This window comes from Alosa alosa, chromosome 19, assembly GCF_017589495.1.
Source record: "Alosa alosa isolate M-15738 ecotype Scorff River chromosome 19, AALO_Geno_1.1, whole genome shotgun sequence".
NCBI classification, from domain to species: domain Eukaryota; kingdom Metazoa; phylum Chordata; class Actinopteri; order Clupeiformes; family Clupeidae; genus Alosa; species Alosa alosa.
Window position 1 is genome coordinate 12,866,269 of NC_063207.1, and position 20,528 is coordinate 12,886,796.

Sequence of the window (20,528 nt, forward strand, 5' to 3'; positions counted from 1 at the left end):
TCAGCTGGAAGTGTCTTTGTCCTAGACTCTGCCAATCATCTGAAATACTCCTCTCTTTCACAATAACCAGACAACTGTGCTGGGATGTTCTGACAGGTTCCTATCTTTTCCAATCTACAGAATAATCTTCATGCAATAGGTCTGGATGCTATGACGGTCAATGCCTGGTGAAGTGTTTTGGGTCCAAACCAGTAGCATGTCCCATTGCTGGAAATGTTCCCTAAAGCATGAGATAGAATGGTAATAAATTACATGTGTTGAGAATATGGAAGGCAACGCAAGATTTGTCTCACAAGAATGTGGGAAATGAGCAAGCCATTTCAATAATTTTAATCGGCCTATTCCTAATTGGTTACAGAACGCTATGTCATCATAAAACAAACACACACATACAGCGCTGTCTCTTTAGAGCCAATCAGTGCCTCAGAGCCCAACTGAACTGGCTGAGGCCTGCGATACTAAAACCATCAGACATCATGGCCCTCTGGGACCAACAGTGATCGCGGCCGCAAGACCAGGAGTCCGTAGTGCTGCCGAGGGCTTGGGTCGGGCCCGGCCTGCTGTAATTGTGTCTGACGGGTCTCTGGCTGTGTCCCAGAGCATTCCGGCCATGTTCGAGAGCAGACTTAAGGCTATAGCCGCCTCTCCTCTGCCCGCTGCACTCTCAAGACCTTGTAAGGGATTAGAGTCGGGGTGGATGGGAAAATCCTCCTCTCACCCAGCGGGACACCAGCTCTGCTCCTGTTCAGAGCAGGTCAGAGAGGGGAGAGACGCTGAAACTGGGAGGCTCCGACACACGTGGGAATATTTCAAAATAAGTTTTAGGCAGGAGATGGGAAAAAGAGAGGTGTTAGATATGAGGTGGAGGATATTGTGTAAGGGCTATTGTGTAATCTACTTTCTCAGTTCAAGTTCTGGCTGTAATATTGAGGTTGGGTGGAGGTGGGGCCGTAAGTGGAACATGTGTTGACAAGGTTTTGATGAATGTGTGAACATGTTTAAAAAAAGAAAAATCCTCAATGGCCCTCGCTGCTGCCGCACTGAACGTGGATGGCTAAATGAGAGGGCGTTCATTTCCTGCAGATAAGTGACCATGGCTGCATGCTTCATGTCCCAGGTCACGCTGCGGGTAAAGACCGCTGATGCGTGGACAGGGAGCGGGAGATAGATTAGGTCCGGATGTCTGCCACAATAACTATGAACAACGATGCCCATCCAACCCTAAAAGTAGACCTGCACCACTTCCTCCTTGGGTGGTGAGAAAGGCCACTTAAGGACAACTGTTGCCAGCATACCTCCCAGAACTCTCCATTCTGGCATCTGTGGCACTAGGATGAGATGATGATGACATCATTTCCTGCTGACGCAAGAATGGAGAGAATGACAGCAGTAGTCAGAAATAAATAAAGGAGACAATGACATCATATCGTTTCAGCTGTCAATCATTCCGTTTGTGCAAACATTCCACAAATACATACTCAGGTCGGAGAGGGTGTGGTTTCCTTATCAGTCAGGGAAAAATGGGATGGAGAGTGCAAACGAGAGAGAGAGAGTAAGGCAACGAGAGAGAGAGAGAGAGAGAGAGAGAGAGAGAGAGAGAGAGAGAGAGAGAGAGAGAGAGAGAGAGAGAGAGAGAGATGATTCCTTATATGGTTTCCTCTGGCTCCTGTAGAAGCAGGTTGTTGCTGTGATCTGTCAGGGTGTGAACATCTGCGTGGGACAGGACAGTAAAGCTGACTTGTGTCAGACAACACTTTCTGCCCAAGTCAGTGAGTGATGCTGCAGAAACCCACCCGTTCTCAGGCAAAATGCATACCTCCAGGCCCTCTTCGCACAGATCACCCTTTCTGACAGGCCCTAGTGTAATACTAAGGAAGCCTTAAGGAGGTTGGTTTTGTGGATCACTTCAACCAAAGAGCTGGTAACACCTGGGTTTTTGGGAGAGACTCTTCACTCTTGACTTCAATCTTTCAACACTGTTTATATTACAGGATATCTGTACTTTCTTAAAAAAAATGTCTTAAGATGTGTGTGCCAAAATCATCCACACACACAGAAACACTAACACACATACACTCCCACACATTGGAGTCATGCATGAAACGTTGCCTTAGCATAGAGCAACAAGTTTCAGCTAGAGCAATTCTGCAATTTCTTCAACTACAGAGACAGGATGTGTTTGTGTTCTGCAAAACACTTATGGCATCCACTTTAGCCTTACAGTTTCAGAGAGAATTACAAAACAGAAACCTGGCGTTGAACCAGATTTCATGCAAAAATAGCATCAGTCTTACTGGGTTATTAGTATCTTCTGTAAATATTTGGACTCAAACAAATTGCGTCTCTCTATCCTCTAGCTGGGAAACTGGCCAGCCTACTATGACACAGTGGCTTGTACTAATGCAAACAATCCCAGTCAGCCAACCTCTGTGTCCTCAACAACCTCTGTGTCCTCTGTCCAGAGCATGTCAACTCAACAAGGGTGTAAATTGATAGGCTGTTACCCTAAATATCAACAGCCTTTTGCAAAACCGAATCCCAGACTCTAGTAAGTGGCAGTTGTTTCATTTGACTTCTGTCGATGGCAATTAATAGATTTAAATAGATCCCACAGATCAATGTTATTGTGACAAAGGGATTGACGGGTAGATTTCTTGAACAAAGGCATGGTAATGTGATAGTAACATATCTGAGGATTACATGACGTTTAGTTAACCACCAGGCCTAAGAACAAACCTGCAGATTTCAACCTTCCCTGGAGCTTCAGAAAACACTATTGCCATGGAAACAAAAGCTGGCAATATTCTCAGCTAGATGACAGAAACAAGCATAGAACATGGAGAGGAAGTAAATAAGCCATCACACGTTTGTGTTCACCTACACTAATTAATATTCAAATTAATAGCACAAAAAAAAAACTTTCCACTGGCAGAGACATTAAATGATAAAGTCTGGTTGCCAAATTAATAACTGCAAATCACAACATGACAGAATAAGAATTTTAATGCACAACTCAAACAGATGGTGCTCAACAGAATTGCTATGGAAACAGAATTTTCCAACCAACTCCCAAACCAATGGCCACAGCCTCAGCCCAAAAGCACACAAGCACACACAAACACACACACTCTCTCTCTGTCTTTCTCACACATATACGCATACACACACAATCACTCTCTCTCTCTGCCCATGGAGAAAACATCCACAACTCAAACCATGCGCTCATCTTGTCATATACGGTAGTGAACAAGTTCAACAAAGATTTAACAAATCCAGCAGACTTGAAGTCCTAAGAGGCAAACCAAAGCTGTTTAGCATTTTCTTCTGTCAAGAGGTGATAGTACTTTTCTGTCCATACAAATAAAAACAAAACAAAACAAAAGAACAATAATATGTACCGCATACATATTTCTTACCAAACTAAATTATTAGCAAATACACAAATAATAAAACTTTTTTTTTTAAATCGCTGGTTATTTTACTTATTTATCTTTCAATTTTAGGGTCTTCTGCATGGTTTTACCACAGGCCAGAGGAACACAACTGACACAGCAGACAGGATGACCACTTCAGGGGTCAGGGCGGAGGAGACGATTAACATGAAATTAACAAGTGAGAGAAAAGCAGATGAGAGAATTGGCAAAAGCCATTTTTTCATCGACAGCTGTGGTTAGCAGTTCTCAGGTTATGTCTGCTTTTAGTGTCCAGCAAGGCCAACGGACCTCCTCTTTTAAAGGAACAATTGAAAAACAGACATCCCACTCACACACACACACACACACACAAATGTACATGTACACACACACACACACACACACAGATTGTACAAACCCTCTGTGCCTATTACCCCCCAACCCCCCAAAAAACCTTTAGAATTAGAAAACCAGAGCCAGTCTGAAGTGACATGAAGCCATTGTCTTCAAGTCTTCAGCTTCTTCTCTGAGGGCGCCCCTTCGTCTGACCCCTCTGCTGGCCCTAGTGACGATCCCTCGGGGTCAAGTTGTGACCCCCGGCGAGTCCGTTTGGTCACCCTCAATGTTGCGCTTCCTTCCTGCGTCTTAGAGTCTGTTGGGTCATCGGCTAGCTCTTCTGCTGTACCAGAAATTCCAGGGAGATTCTGATGGGGATCCTCGGAATTCCTTGTGGGATCTTCCGAGGCCAACAAGTCCACGCGAGATGTAGCAAAGCCCTCCTTGCCTGCTCTCTCTCTCCTTCCGCTCTCGTTCTCTCGTTTCTTGTCATCCTTCACTCCCGCTAGCATCATACACCGTAGTTCGCTGTCTGTAGGGGAGGGGCTTCTGGACGACACTCGTCCTCCGAACCTAGTCTCCGGACGGTTACCAGGCGACCGGGTGGGGCTGTCTCCACGGTGACGGAGGCTTCTGCGGCTCCGCGGCCTCGCCTCTGCGTCGGCGCATCCCGTCTCCCCCGAGGACGAGGAAGAGGAGCTGGGATCGTCAATGGTGATCTTGGGGTAGCTGCAGGGGTCGTGCGTGGGGTAGAGGTCCTGCGCGGTGGCCGGCCGGTCGTCCGCGTCGCGGCTGGGCAGGTGCATGCGGCTGCGGCGCCTCCGGCGAGCCGCGTTGCGCTGACGCGTGTCCGAGCGACGTCTCTGCTGATGCTCTTCTTCGTCCTCCTCCTCATGCGGCTGCTGTGGTGGCTGCTGCTGCTGCTGCTGCTGCTGCTGCTGCTGATGCTGATGCTGATGCTGGCCCTCGCTGCTGGAGGACGTCGGGCTCCAGGTGGAGGAGGAGGAAGAGGAGGAAGAGTCCGATGCCGAGGGCGTGCGCAGCTCGCTGAAGAGGACGGTGCGGTCCAGCGGCGGGCTGGGCGAGCGTGGCCGCGGCACCGGGTTGAACCAGAAGCTGCTCGAGTCCGAGTCGTCGTTGGCCAGGTCCAGCATGAAGGCCGAGCGGCGCCGGCGGACAGCACCCCGCCGCCTCCTCGGGAGAACCTCACCGTCCAGGTCCGCCTGCTCCTCCTCCACTTCCTCCTCCTCCTCCTCCTCCTCTTCCTCCTCATCATCTGACAACTGGGCGACCAGCAGTGACGCATTCTCCGAGCTACTGCTGTGACCGCCGTCATCATCATTGGCGACCCCAAGGATACCCGCCGAGGGAAGCGAGCGCATCCCGCCGACCTCTCCAACAGCAGCCGTGGCGGCCGTCACCGCAGCGGTCACCACCGCCGTCGCCGAGTTGGTGGAGCGCGTGGAACGGCGCCCCCTAGCGTGCAGCTGCAGGATGGCGCCCTCGCTCAGGTCGCTGTCCGAGTCGGAGCTCCAGCCCTCGATCTCGCGGCGCACCAGCGAGTCAAAGAAGGCCATCATGCGCGGGTCCTCCTGGATGGACTGGCTGACGTAGTCGTGCGACAGGCCGCTGCCGCTGTTCAGCACCAGGCTGATGTACTCCTCGTGGGTGTACAGGCTCCGGGACTTGTCCTCCACACGGCCCTCCAAGTCTCCAATGCTGTCGGGTTGCTGGTACGGACTCCACACCTGAAAGGGGAGAGAGAGAAAGAGAGAGAGAGAAAAAAAGAAAGAGGGAAAAAAAGAAATACAGAGAGAGAGAGAGAAAAGCATGAGAAAGAGATGGATAGAGGGATGGCAAAAGAAGAAATAGTAAAGAGAGAGAAAAACAGTAAAGAGAAAAAAAAAAAAAAAAAAAGAGTAATCCGTCAATTCCTCAAGCCATTACAAAAGCAACACGCTAAGCAACTGACTGAACCCATGGTATGCAATAAAGACTTCAAGTGTCTCCTGTTTGTACAGCATCAACCCAGTACATCTAATCAAAACACGCCTGACAAAAGTGCCGACAGGACGCAAAGCAAACATTTCCTACTAGGAGATGACAGGTATGATGTAAACTGAAAGTGTGGGACTGGGACATACGAAATAATAGTATTTGCCAAGGACCCTGTTTGAAACCCAATTGTAAGGGGTGGAAAAAAGCTACCATCAAATGAGGCAATTAAGTTCAGTGGAATTCAGTGACTGAGTTCCACTGAACACCTGGCTGAAGAGAGAAATCATTAACATTGTCTCAGCAAGCAGAGGCATGTTGCCTGATGAGTGAGAGCATGTGTGTCAGGTCTGTCTGTGTTTGTTTGTGTGTGTGTGTGTGTGTGTATGTGTGTGTGTGTGTGTGTGTGTGTATATATATGTGTGTGTGTGTGTGTGAACTAAGGAAGACAACCCATAGCTGTCTAACTGACAGCTGACCTTACTCACACACTTAGCAGTGTGTCAGAGACGGCACACACACACACACACACACAAACACCTTAGATAAACACCTTAAAATCTCCTTCAAATCACTTTGTCTGGAAAAAGGTGAGCTCAACTTGTGTTGCGGTGAGCGAAGTGTCTGGAATCTGTGGTAACTTGTGAGAACGCTAAACAATAAAACTTCCTGTGGAGGAGATTATGTAATCGTTCTCTCAGGCTGACACTGGGGAAGACACTGCAGTGTCACAATTGCCCCCTCAAGGTCCCCATTAACACAGCAACACACACATACACAACACAGTAATACATCATCTTCAACTACAAAATTGTCCTTCAGACATGCACACACACACACACACACACACACACACACACAACGAGCAAGAGAGATATGCACACATGGTGTGACATGACATGAAAAGACATTCACAACAACACACTCTGTGTTTAGAGTAAGATAATGTGCTATTTCACATAACCAGGGCTGCCCACTCTCAGCTCTGGGGACCTTTGCGTCAATGTAATGTGGACTAGATTACAGGTCACAATGTTAACTCCACACTCACACAGACAAAGAAATACATGATGCCTGAGAGTGCACTAATTTAACACTCCCACAACCAGCGGTTTCAACACACACACACACACACGCTTATATATTGACATGATTCAGGGTGCAATGAAGCATAAGTCCATTGAGTAATTAGTAGCACTTAATATTTAGATGAATGTGACAGAGGTAGCAGTTTATCATCAATGTTTTTTTTTAAAGGTTTCCCTGAAATAGTGTGGACAAGAAAGTTTATTACCGAGATCTTCCTTGTCTGTCGCTGGCCCACTCATATTTGTGAGATTATGACCATTGTATGAAATTGCCACAATGGTTTTCCCCTTGTTATTAAATCAGTGTTAGTTTGTGTGTGATAGTATCAACACACTGCCCGCCGCATTGCCTGTCACACAGATTACAGCTCTATATGGCCAAAAGCTGTCCATTTTATTTGAGTGACAGGAGACTGACCTTGATGACTTTCTCCACCCCGGAGGAGCAGATCATGTAGGTGTGAGGGTTGAAGCGGACCTGGTTGACGATGGAGCGATGACCCTTCAGAACCATGAAGGCCCCGTTCACCACACGACCTGGACCTCCTGATCAGAACCAGACAAAAGTGCTTGGATTACAGAGTCTCAAACACACACACACACACACACACACACACACACACACACACACACACACACACACACACACACACACACATTATATTTTTCTCTTTATCTCTACCTCTACCTTTCTTTCTCTTATTCACAGACACAAATACATTCTTTCCCTCATCCAAGACTCAAGAGTATGATAAGATATCGTGTGCATATGCAAGCAAAAAACATGATTCCTAAATATTTTCATACTCTTGGGAAATGTGTGTGAATGGAAACACATATTTCATGTCAACTACACAAACACCACATATCTGACCTGCTTCAGGGTCTTTCGGGATTTTCCACATGTAAAGGTTGAAGTCATCAGATCCAGACAAGATGTACTGCAAAACACAATCACATGATCAACCATTAATAACCACAGCGGCCTTCAAAGGCACAAAGCAATCCATAGTCCCCATTCCTGGACACATCACATCTCTGCCCTAATGCACTGCAGATATTAAACACACAGAGTATGAAGACATGAAGGGTACAGTGATCCGGGAAAGGGGAGCTTTGTGAGGAGTTGGGCTGGTGAGGGGACTCTCAGTTGGTGCAGTGTGTTAGTGAGATGGGGAGGGCGAGGCCGTCTTGTTCTCTCTCAGAGGGAGACAGTTAATGCTTTTACTGTGCCACTCATTTGGCTAATGAAATGGCTGTGCCACTGGATGGATAGACACACAAACACACACACACACACGTCTCCACTTTATTAATCAACACTTGAAGATACAACAACAAAAAAACAACAATGTCACAAAAGCTGGACGTAAATATTATGTTCAGGTTTTAGCATAATACACATTCTCACTTTCTCCCCCTTCAATCTTTTCTTGACACACACTTTCACTGCCTCCCTCACAGGCGCCCACACAGATGAAGGTTCCTTCCAGATAGCAGGCGCTCTGTTCTGTTCTGTCGAGACATGCATCCTTAAGCCAGTGGATGCTAATGCTACGTGCTGAGTCAGCGCTACGCTGGCAGTGCACTCAAGAGTGCTCCTGATGTACTCTCTGATAGGACATGTCTGCACTGGCCACTCCAAGCTTCCCCGAGCCCACTGCAGATCCAATAGCACACACTATAGCAGACATTAACTACAGCATTTTTATGCAGTATGCACGGTCATCGGTCATAAGTTTACTTTGAGGTACATATTTTAATTGTCCTGGATGAATAGCTAGTGGTATACTGGTGGTCCTGGCTAGCTAGCAGTTCATTCACACTGGCAAATGCAGATCTCATGGTCTGCTTTGCCAATGTTAACTACTCCACATTTATGGCCTTAAATATATGGCTCTTAGTCTGATTCTGCTGCTAGCTGAAAATGCTAATGTATGTTCCAGTGCAGTTGAGAGCACTAATGTGTGAAGGTTGTAAACACCTAAGTAATTGCAGAGGAAGCGGATCTTCAGCCTCGGAGATGACTCATGGGCCGTACACAATGGGAGAGCTGGACAGGGCTATGCTGACGGCAGATACAGGGTCCTTAATCAGCTAAACGTGTACTGTGTAAATGAGTGGTCATCACATTTAAATGGACAACAGGCTATGGGTTCAGTGGGTGAGCACAGGGTCAGTTACATGAATGTGAGCACACAAATACACACAGCCGTTTCTCTCAGTCATCTCCTCTTCTCATCAGCACACACACACACACACACATATACACACGGCTGTACTTAGCTGGTGTCATTGTGACCCAGGCCAGCGTTCTGAACTGTTTACCATATGTTGCCAGGCAACCATAACAAGCTCTGAGTATCATGGCGTCACAACGTGCCTTGGCTACACCTGGATACTCTCATTAGCTCCCTCCCCCTACAGAACAGACCAAAGAAGAAGTCCACCCTGACAGTTTGCCACACACACACACAAACGGTAAAACCTCCATTGTGCATACCAATATACAAACTTATAAACACACACACTTATACTGTATTTCTGGGTGTACAAGAACACACAATCATAACTTCCCTGCTCACCAAACACACAAATATCACTCACTTATTTGGTTATGTCTATGAGGGTGTGACTGTGAACACACACATTCACTAAACGACCGCCTCAAAAACACTACTTTCACATATGTGGGTCCCAACACCATCACACACACTTTGTTATAAAACTTCAGACACAAAGCCCACAGTGTCTAATCACCCCTGACCTTTCTCAATCTTCTCTCTCTCTCTCTCTCTCTCTCTCTCTCTCTCTCTCATTCTTTTACTCCCCCAACTCTCCCTTTCTCTTCACCTTCCACTTTAACCACAATCCCCCTTTCCTCTCCTCTCCCCTCCCCTTCTCTCCTCCTTTCCTTCTCTGACTGTTTATTTGTGCTCCCTCAGTCCTTGGGGAGATTTCAAATGCTCTGGTTGCGTGGAGGCCACAGGAAGTCAATTACCCAGAATTCAGCTGTGCCAACAAGCATGTCTCCAGGATGAGCTCATGTCTGTGGAAGAGCTTTTATGCATGTGAATGCAAGACAGACTACAAGTGTGTCTTCATGTATTTGTGTGTGTGTGTCTCATTCAATACAGGTTAACTACGGAGAGAGGATAGAAAGTTAATAACTAGTAAGTCCACTAGCAAGTGATTAAGTGAGTGAGTGCATGAGAGAGTGAGTGAAAGGGGGTCTAATTTGTGTTTAAATATTGTGCATGAAGACAAATGTGAATGAGTGGAATGTGAGACATGAGTACATGTGTATACCTATTTTTTACAGTCTATGGTGTATACATTTGGAGATAGGGAATGAAATTGAGCGTGTGTGGTTCTGAACTGGTGTCAACATCCTCCAACAATGACATGGCTTTTCTTGGTTAAACACATCTGGTTGTCAGTGGATGGCTGTTGTGGGCGAGTTAGTCTGCCTGTGTGCATATCTGAGGGAGTATGTGTCAGTGACAGAGAGAGAGAGAGAGAGAGAGAGAGAGAGAGAGAAAGAGACAGAAACAGAGACAGAGAGAAAGAAAGAAAGAGAGAGAAATTGTCTGCAGTGTCCAAGAATGACTGCATTTTTTTAGGTTTAAAAATATCCAGCTGCTGAAATTCCCGGCTTATTTTGGCCTGGGTTCTGTCTGGTCGTGGGTGTGCAGCGATGACAGCAGCCATGACGGTTAAATTCCTTATCATCAGATTTCACCATTTCCTAAATTTATGTAAGGGATTTTTAACCACATAAAGTATTTGGATGAGCTGTTTAAATAACCTTAATAAATTGACCTTTGGCAATTAAATGCCTGTGGGTGCTTACACAAGAGTGTCTTAATCAGTGTGTGCATGATGGCTGCCATTAACACAGTCAAATATTTATATGTTGCTTCCCCCATTCAGCATGTGGTCATGCTATTGTTCACCTAAGTACAACTGAGAGTAACTGTGCAAATGTCAATAACAATACAAACCATCGACAATATAGCTGAATTAGGTCAATTATAGTGTACTTTACTGAATATTTGTGTCTAAGTGTGTGTGTGTGTGTGTGTGTGTGTGTGTGTGTGTGTGTGAGTGGAGTCAATGAGTGAGAGAGAGACAGAGAGAAGGTGTGAGTGTGTATTGGTGATTGTTTGGTATTTTCACCCTCTCACCTGGTCTCTGTCGCCTGCGAAACAGCAGCTCTTCATGGTGCAGGAGTTAAAGTAGCCCTGGTTGTCGAACTGGAAGCTGGGCAGGCGCGAGTGCAGCTCGTAGAGCACGGGGGGCAGACGCCTGCGCAGTGCCAGCAGCTGAGTGCCCGTGCTGTTGAAGCGCACGCTCATGGCGCTCTGCAACGACAGACTCCCGCCGTACCGCAACAGGGAACTACGGAGGGAGGGAGGGAGAGGAGAGAGAGAGAGAGAGAGGGAGAGGAGAAAGAGAGACAGAAAGAGAAAGTTTCCAATAAGTTCCCAAAAAGTTCCCAATAAGGATGGGTTGAAGACATGGGAGTTTTGCTGTGACTAAAAATGATGTCAAATGGGCTGAGTTCATTTAAAAGACATGGGAGTTGTGCTGTAACTATTTTTTGAACAAAAAGCTTCAGCTAAATGACTGACTGGCTCAGTGAGAAACAGAGAGTGCTTATCTGTGATGTTACAACTGGTCAAAACAGACAGGAAGTACTTGCACCCAGAGGGCCAAAAAGTTAGACAAGTCTCAAGACATCTAGTCCTTCCTGGCTGATTTGAACTCTTCCCTTGACTGCCACATCAGAAAAACCAAAGGACTAAAAACAAGGCGCAGCTCAACCCTGTGTACCTTCGACATGTTATGACTGGTGCCACTGAGAAGCATCATGTTATGCAGCATCAGCCCTATTGTAACTATATGCATTCATTTCTTGTAAATTCCCTGAATCAAAGGACTAAAAAAACAAGGCCAATGTGTGCTCGCTGCATGGGACTATGCAGCATCTATTGTTTTCTCACAAGGACACTGGCGCCATCTGGTGTTTAGAAAGAAAACTACATCAGTTCTAATCTTAGTTTTCTTAAAACTTTCAACTAAAGAGAAAAAAAATACTGTTAGAACCTCTATGACGCATCAAAATGCATATTGTGTGTGCTGCCATATCCTATATAGATCATAGTTCTTAGATCAGTGTTGCTTGTTGTAAAAAAGGAAATGGTATGACATCTCTTTACAGAATATACTACAAAATACACTAGGCCTATATCTGAAATTCTTGAGTGTGCTTTGCTAAAGCAGCTCTACTCTAAACGTTCTGTGATAGGCCAATATAATAGTACAACAAAAGCAGATGGGGTTTTTTCCTGCAGAACAGTAACAACATAAGACCCTACCACTAGAACTCTAATGTAGCTGCAGCTTGCTTAGCTTGAGTCTTCAGAAAAAACGCAGATCACAATCAGCAGGCCACAATACTGTAGATAAAATTTTGAATATGGGGAATTCACTGTAGTTGTATTATTGGATCCTTTTGTCCGGTGACCTCCATATACCGCCGTAATAATGAAAGATTACTTCAACAGCAACTACATGGATATTTTGCCTATAAGACATGCACATATCCATCACAATAATCTGTCTTATTTCAAGTGTATGGATTCTTTCGAAATACAACATACAACCACATTTCCAAAAAGTTGGGACTGTGTATGTAACATGTAAATAAAAACAGAATGTGATAATCCTCAAATCAATATCAAACCATTGAAACTTTAACTATTTCATGAAGAATATTACTTGAATATGACTGCTTCAATTAAATCTGAAATTTAATTTAAAATTGATTTGATGCTTCAAGTTGCTCATCCAGTGTAGCTTGACTGTAAGAATATGTTATGTATAGGTGAATTTGCAAAGAATTCAAGTAGTTAATCATCTATAGTACAAAATATCAATAAAATATTCAGAGAATCCAGATAAATCTTTGTAAACAATGCTGCAAATTGGAATAATATTGGATGGCCATGATTTTCTGGGTATCAAAAGGTACTGTATTACAAACAGCCCTGCTTCTGTAAAGAAAATCGTTGTATAGACTCAGGAAACCTTCCCATAACCATTGTCTATAAACAAAGTCTGATGCTCCATCCACATATGTTTAGACATAATCCAAAAATGCCACAGTCTTGTCTGGGCCCAACCTCATTTGAGACGGACTAAGTTAAAGTAGAAAACTGTCCTGTGGTTAGACCAGCGTTTCTCAAACTGTGGGTCGCGGAGACATGCCAGGTGGGGCGCGAACTGATGTGAAAAACAGGAGTTTTTTTTTTATTTATTTATTCATTTTTATATGTAGCCTAGGCCCAGGTAGCACCCGATGCGCAATAGACGCACTGTGTTATTCATAGAGAAGGTCAAAATGCACTAACTATACTTGTTCCCTGCTGAATAGTCCTCCCCGTAAAACAAATGAAAAGTGGCCTAATTTCATCGCTTGTGTCATTACATGAAAATGTGTTGAACTAGTTGTTGTTATTAGTTGTCATAGTCTGTTCAGCATATACATATATGTGACCTGACAGACAAAAATGTGAGGATGTATTAGAAAAATGTACAGTGGTGCACAGCTCTGACCAAGGGGTGTTTTACGGTATATTGGTCATTTATTATTAGCACAATGCTGTAAAAGCTTCGGTTTTCTTTATACAGTCACAATGTCTGTCAACAGCTAAACATTTAAAACATATCCACTGTTTTGCAATCAACCCCCTCCACACACAATAATGTATAACTTTGTAGTTTTTGGAATAGAAAATAGTGCTGCCTTGTGCATTGTTCATTAGAAAATACTTACAAAGTAAACTGCCATATTGACCACAAGACAATATCTTGATATAAACAATGGCATCATGACTTGTCATTTTGCTTGCACTGACCGTTTCATTGGTAAATGTTTGCTTAAATATTTGTTTTTGAGGCATAAACTAAGCATTTTGAGCAAGATACGCGCTTGCAGGATATCCACTATATAGTGCAGTTTGCCCTAATTATTTTGTGAAATGCACTAACTGTTGTGCAAATGTGCATTATGATTCCAGAAATGCACCAAAGCAACTGAAAAACTGTAATCAGGAACAAAAATGTACATATTGTGTTGTATTGCTCTTCCCAGAAGCTATAAGTGCATTAAACATGTAATTTGTTTAAAAATAAGCAAATTAACAAATCATGTGTGATGCCCTCATCCTGGTCTGTTAACTTTGAGTCTGATTGTATGTTTAGATGTGTGGACTTCAGTTGTGTTTGTGATTGCATTATGCACTTTTCATCTACACTGGCAATTCTCTATTCTCTTGTTAGTAGGCCTGTATTACATATAATAAGCTATAATGTTTTCAGATGTGTTTGTGCACAGTATATGAGTGCACATCTGCATGGCTTAACTCTGAGTAATGGTTCATTCAGAACCACGCCACCGTGCTGTGCACTGCTGCGCCGCTGCTGGTGTGTGTGTGTGTGTGTATTCACACCAGGAACTGCTGTTGCCAACCCCGTGTTTGCACGTGTATGTTACCCGTTGATAATACTATGATAAATACTATACAACATAATTGTATTACACTTGTGCAGGGTGAAAGGGAGAGAGAGCTGTGGAAATGTACTCCCCTCGCCCAGAGTGGTAGAGAATGGCTTTCTATGGCTCTGCCTCCACCTAATTTTAAAAATGGTCGACATAATCTGATTACAGCAAAGACAATGGCGGCTTTCTGTTTTGAGTATAAATTAAATATAGTATATTTCGTTCCACTCTGATAACATGCAACTGCTGAAATTTTGTAGAACATTTTTATGTCTGTCACAGCCTTTGAGACTTTCAAATATCAGGTAAAAGGTGTCAGTTATGCAATGTTGATGGTATTCATCAATGACAAAATGACAGGTAACGCAACAGACAGGTAACGTAGCCATCATGCACACATTACGCATCCAGTGTGAATGGAGTGTAAATGTAATGCCACCGCCTGATCTGTTGGTTGAAGTGTGAGTTCATCTATGGGGTTTTCAGATGTGTGTGTGAGTGCACAGTGCAGAGCCCTTTTCATTTGCACTCACAACTATCTATTCTCTCTGCTAGAACTAAGCATGTCAGAGTACAATATATGAGTGTTCATGTGTATGTGTCTGTGTGTGTGTGTGCACAGGTGCATTTCTTTACTGGTTTTGGGTTTGGTATAGGTACAGTTTATATTCTTTAGTTACTGTATAACGGAAGTGAATGGGAGATTCCCACTAAGATATAAAACCGTGTGAGTGTGTGTGTGTGTGTGTGTGTGTGTGTGTGTGTGTATGTACAAGTGAATTTCTTTACTGATTAGGTTTGGTATAGGTACAGACAGTTCATATTCTTTAGTTACTGTAAAATGGAAGTGAATGGGAGATTCATGGGAATGGGAGGTATAAAACCATATGCGAAAAAAGGGCGTGCATGTATATGTGTGTGTGCAATGCGGTGTGTGTGGTGTGTGTGTGTGTGTATTATTCACCAGGAACTGCTGTTGCCAACCCGATGTTTGCTGTGTATGTTACCCGTTGATAATACTATGATAAATACTATACAACATAATTGTATTACACTTTGTGCAGGGTGAAAGGGAGAGAGCTGTGGAAATGTACTCCCCTCGCCCAGAGTGGTAGAGAATGGCTTTCTATGGCTCTGCCTGCACCTAATTTTAAAATGGTCGACATAATCTGATTACAGCAAAAGACAATGGCTTTTCTGTTTTGAGTATAAATTAAATATAGTATATTTTGGATTTCCACTCTGATAACATGCAACTGCTGAAATTTTGTAGAACATTTTTATGTCTGTCACAGCCTTTGAGACTTTCAAATATCAGGTAAAAGGTGTCAGTTATGCACTGTTGATGGTATTCATCAATGACAAAATGACAGGTAGCAACAGACAGGTAGCATTAGCCATCATGCACACATTACGCATCCAGTGTGAATGGAGTGTAAATGTAATGCCACCGCCTGATCTGTTGGTTGAAGTGTGAGTTCATCTATGGGGTTTTCAGATGTGTGTGTGAGTGCACAGTGCAGAGCCCTTTCTCATTTGCACTCACAATTATCTATTCTCTTCTGCTAGAACTAAGCATGTCAGAGTACAATATATGAGTGTTCATGTGTATGTGTCTGTGTGTGTGTGTGCACAGGTGCATTTCTTTACTGGTTTTGGGTTTGGTATAGGTACAGTTTATATTCTTTAGTTACTGTATAACGGAAGTGAATGGGAGATTCCCACTAAGATATAAAACCGTGTGAGTGTGAGTGTGTGTGTGTGTGTGTGTGTGTGTGTGTGTGTGTATGTACAAGTTAATTTCTTTACTGATTAGGTTTGGTATAGGTACAGACAGTTCATATTCTTTAGTTACTGTAAAATGGAAGTGAATGGGAGATTCATGGGAATGGGAGGTATAAAACCATATGCGAGTGTGCGGGCATGTGCATGTATATGTGTGTGTGTGTGTGTGTGTGTGTGTGTGTCTTCACACCTGCGTGGCTTGCGGATGTCCCAAAGGCCCACTCCCTCTTTAGAGTTGGCGGTGGCCAGCAGCCGAGGTTCCGCCGGGTTGAACATCACGCTGTGGAACGCCGAGGTGTAACTCGCCAAACAGAAGGGTTCTGGAACGCACAACAAAGTTCTGCATTCAGTCACACGGAACACAGTGTTTCTAAAGAACAAACGAGCCAGAGCTTTTTGCTACACTTAATTTCAAGGACCATTTATTGTGACCAACACTGGATCAACTACAAACACTATTTGAACAAAAGCTTCATAAGACCATGTTAAAGTAAATGCGGGACATTGCCAGATCTAATAAGGTAAGGTAACATACTGTACATGAAGCTGATAATGGTGGCATGGAGGAGGTTGTGATGGAGCGTTATGCAACCCTGACTGATGTTATGCAAAGCTAAAGACTAGGAAGAAGCTGATGTTGTGCATACCTCCATGTGGGGGCTCTCGAGTGTCCCAAATGAGGACTCGACCGTCATCGGCGGAGCTGGCGAATACGTTGTCGTTTACAGGGCTGACGGACAGGCCGTACACTGCGTCATCATGGAGGAACACGTTGAGAGTCTCGCCCCTGGTGTGGCATGAAGGTGATAGTTCAGTTGGGTTAAACACCATATCAGAGTGTCAACAACAATTGGACATTTATCCAGTTGGGGACAGCTATGAATGGATAGGCAAAGCCTGCATGCTCTAAAACATAACTCAAGCTTTTCAAAAGACCTAGCGGCAGCCTCTTTGTACAGTACTTCAAGTCTGCCAGCTTATGTTTCCACTCACCTCTCAACATCATGAAGGATCACCTGCTCATCATTCCCTAAGAGTATGGAGGAGAGGAAAAAACAGATTAGAGAAAAAAAAGTCAGTTAAGAGACCCTTCTGTCCATTCTGTGCAAAGGTGATGTCATCAAACTGTGTCAGTTATTCTTGACCAGGGGAGCTACAAAACACACAGATAGAGAACCAACTGGAATTGGTCCTTCATAAACCTAAATCCAAAATCCTAATCCTAAATAAAATCCAAAACAAAACCTATGCGTCACTGATTTTCATTCTGTGAACTTTAATACAAGACAGGGAATGTGTGAGAAGCTGTATTTCACCTATAAATAGATGCTTAAAACTTTTATGCAAAAAAATGCCACAAGCTAAACCTTTTAACACTGCCTTTGGCACCCCTACATAAAACTGATAATGTGCTAGTGGTCCACTTCACAATAATATCTGATATTACAGCAGATTCTAGATGAAATCCAACACCAATTTTCAGAGTGAGCCACTCTCAGAGAAGTGCTATTCATTTTTAACATGCTGAAGAGCAACTATTGAAGAACAGGGTAGAGGTAAAGGGAGATATCATTCTAAGTATCAAGTTAGCCCAAACACACATCAGTCCAGATTCCTCTTTGCTAATCTCAAACGTCCACCTTTGCATAAAGTCCAAACATGAAGCCTGCATGCCACGCTTACCTCCAGAGAACACCTTCCTGTTGGTGCTGTCGAATGCCAGACAAAAGATGTTGGACAGGTGCTCTCCCTTCAGCTTGAGTGGCTTGGCGCGAGAGTGGATGGCCTTCTCCATGTGCCACAGCAGCACCCTGCGGTCATCCCCACCTGAGACACACAACAAGGGGGACAAGAGAGATTCACTTTCACAAACCTGTGATGTGATACCAACTACCAAAACAACTCAAAGTTGAACTTTTCAAGTCCTATCAACCGGCCTTTGTGCCACATTCCTGGTCCACTTTAAATAATTATAACCTGGGACAGTGCCTGACTTAATCTCTGATCTAGTTCACTGTTGTGGCTAGGCCCACTGGTAGACACAACATGTGTGTTATATTGACCAGTGTCATTTACAGTGTTATGTTCAAAGACGCAATGCTATACAGATTTAACCGGCTTGTTATGGGGTTTATGCGATCTGATGGAAACCAAGGATTACAACAAGTTAGTCAAGCTCTGTGTCCAATTAAGAGGCCAGGACTATTTGCCAAAACAAAAACAAATGTAAACGATACTTCAGGGGGGTATTCCAAGTACGTGGTTTAGTGACAAACCTGGGTTAGTTAACTCAAGAGTAGGTGGTAAACCTCCTAATAGAAGAGCTGTATGGCTTCATTCTCCTAACAAAACAATACCATATAGGCTCTTGTTGTAGGAGGTTTACCACTTACTCTGAGTTAACTTACCCAGGTTAATCACTAAACCACATACTTGGAATACCCCCCAGGTGACTAAACTGTTTGTTTAGGTCTTTTGAGACTTTAACATTGTTCAGATTCTGATATTAAGAGGCGAATGAAGTTGAATGTACTAGAGGCTGGTTTCACTGCTTCAGAGGTACCTGACCTAATTCTCTATATCAATTTGATTATCAAGACAAATTGCATTAGTTTGTTTCCTTGAGGCCATTAAGTAGCATGCATCATGGCTGATCTTGAAACCTTTGTTTCCTACCTACATAGTTGTGCAATTGCTGTATTGCCACTATAGAGACCATGCAACCCTCAATAAGAAAACAGACCTACGTCTCCTGACTCAAAGTACTGGAAGGTCTTCAAGAATCAATGGAGTTGAGATTAGTGACCAACTATGAAAAACACCCTACGTTCCTAGATGTGTACACCAGCTAAACCTAAGGCTGCAGTTTGGATCATGCTATTAATTAGGCCTCCCAAATGCAACAGCTGATCTAAACAAACCTCCTATAGCATACTTCAGTAACAGATCCCATGGTCGGCAATATGGCCAAACCAATTGCTTGATGTTGATGGCTCCTCTCTAATCTAAATTGGAAGTGGCCTAAGGTTTGGAACTACTGTGAGCACACAGCACAGTTAAATCAATACTTCGTGAACCGGTAATCCAATCTCTTCAGGTGAATCGCATCAGACACCATTTGTATTTAATCAAACTATCATCTCTCTCTCAATCAAACAATACAGCGAGAGTTGGATTAAGACGCAATGGCTACTCTCCTACTCGACTTAGTCGATCTCTAGAGACCCCCACAACTGCGTGGTGAAGGTTTCAAACGTTAGCGCTAGCAATCAGCTTGTCAAATTTCGATTTGCAATGCTAGCAATGTTATATGCAATTGCCTTCATAAACCCCTGCAGCAAATAGGCGTAACGTTAGTAGTGGGATGGCCTGTGCTTATAGCTACACTGATCACTCTTTGTGCGACTGTCACAACAAACAAGTTGCAAATTGCCAACTACTGCTAGCTGCTTATTATGACCAGGGCAAACAGAGCTGTAATTGTCACTTTACAGAGACATCAAGTGCACATAAGCAAAAGTGGCTAACGCTAAGTTCATCAACACATTGCGTTGCATACAAACGGAAGACATGCCAAACGTACCGGACACAAGCCACTCTCCTCCATTGTTGGAGAACTCTATAGCGTTCACGCATCCAAAATGGCCCAGCAGGTCTTTTTTGTATAGGCTGGTGCAACCACCCAGTCTACGTCGCTGGAATTCTTCCTTCATAAAAGTGTGCCCGGTGATTTTTCTTCGGGACAGGAACCCCACCGACGATCTCATGCCACAACCCATTACCTCCTTCATCTTGGCCCCTCGGTTCTGTTTGCCAACTATGGTGCGCCTGCTGGCTACTCCCCTTCTAAGTTACAGAAATCTGTACGACAGCTGACATCCGATGCGTCTACACAAATGTAAGATACATTCCTGCCCACTAACGTTTGGCCCTGGTGTCTACTCAACTACATGTTGGCGAGACAAAAATTCTAAAATATAAAAAGGACTTGGTTGCGTTTCTCTGGAGTCGTGCAGCCATTCGCTTCCTGCTCCGATGAGATCCTCTTCCTCTGCTGTGACATCATCAAGCCAGCTGACCCCAGTCCCTTTACTTTTGACGTAACTACATAGGGTAATGCATAGGCTATATGCCATATAGGCGTCATCTACTGTTGACAATAAATAAATAAAATAAATCAGCAGTTTTAAAAAGCTTTCCTATTTTACGGCGTGTAGAAAGGTCAATTAACAAATACATATTCCTACACTTTCCTTATTTAGGTCACAATTTGTGTCACTTTATAATAATTTATCTCTGGCATGCTAACAATGGCAAGGACAGGGTAAAGACTGCAGTTTGTGC

At 43.9% G+C, this 20,528-nt stretch overlaps 1 protein-coding gene across 1 annotated transcript; it reads right to left on the minus strand.

Moving 5' to 3' along the window:
• Positions 1-3,863: 3,863 nt before the first annotated feature.
• dcaf5 (ddb1 and cul4 associated factor 5) lies at positions 3,864-20,264 on the minus strand. The gene is made up of 9 exons (XM_048270905.1): positions 19,768-20,264; positions 17,868-18,011; positions 17,178-17,214; positions 16,832-16,971; positions 16,375-16,504; positions 11,020-11,233; positions 7,707-7,773; positions 7,251-7,378; positions 3,864-5,497 (listed from the first exon to the last, which is right to left on the minus strand). Exons 1-9 carry the CDS (start codon positions 19,973-19,975, stop codon positions 3,920-3,922), a joined length of 2,646 nt encoding a protein of 881 aa, XP_048126862.1. The 5' UTR covers positions 19,976-20,264; the 3' UTR covers positions 3,864-3,919.
• Positions 20,265-20,528: the final 264 nt, after the last annotated feature.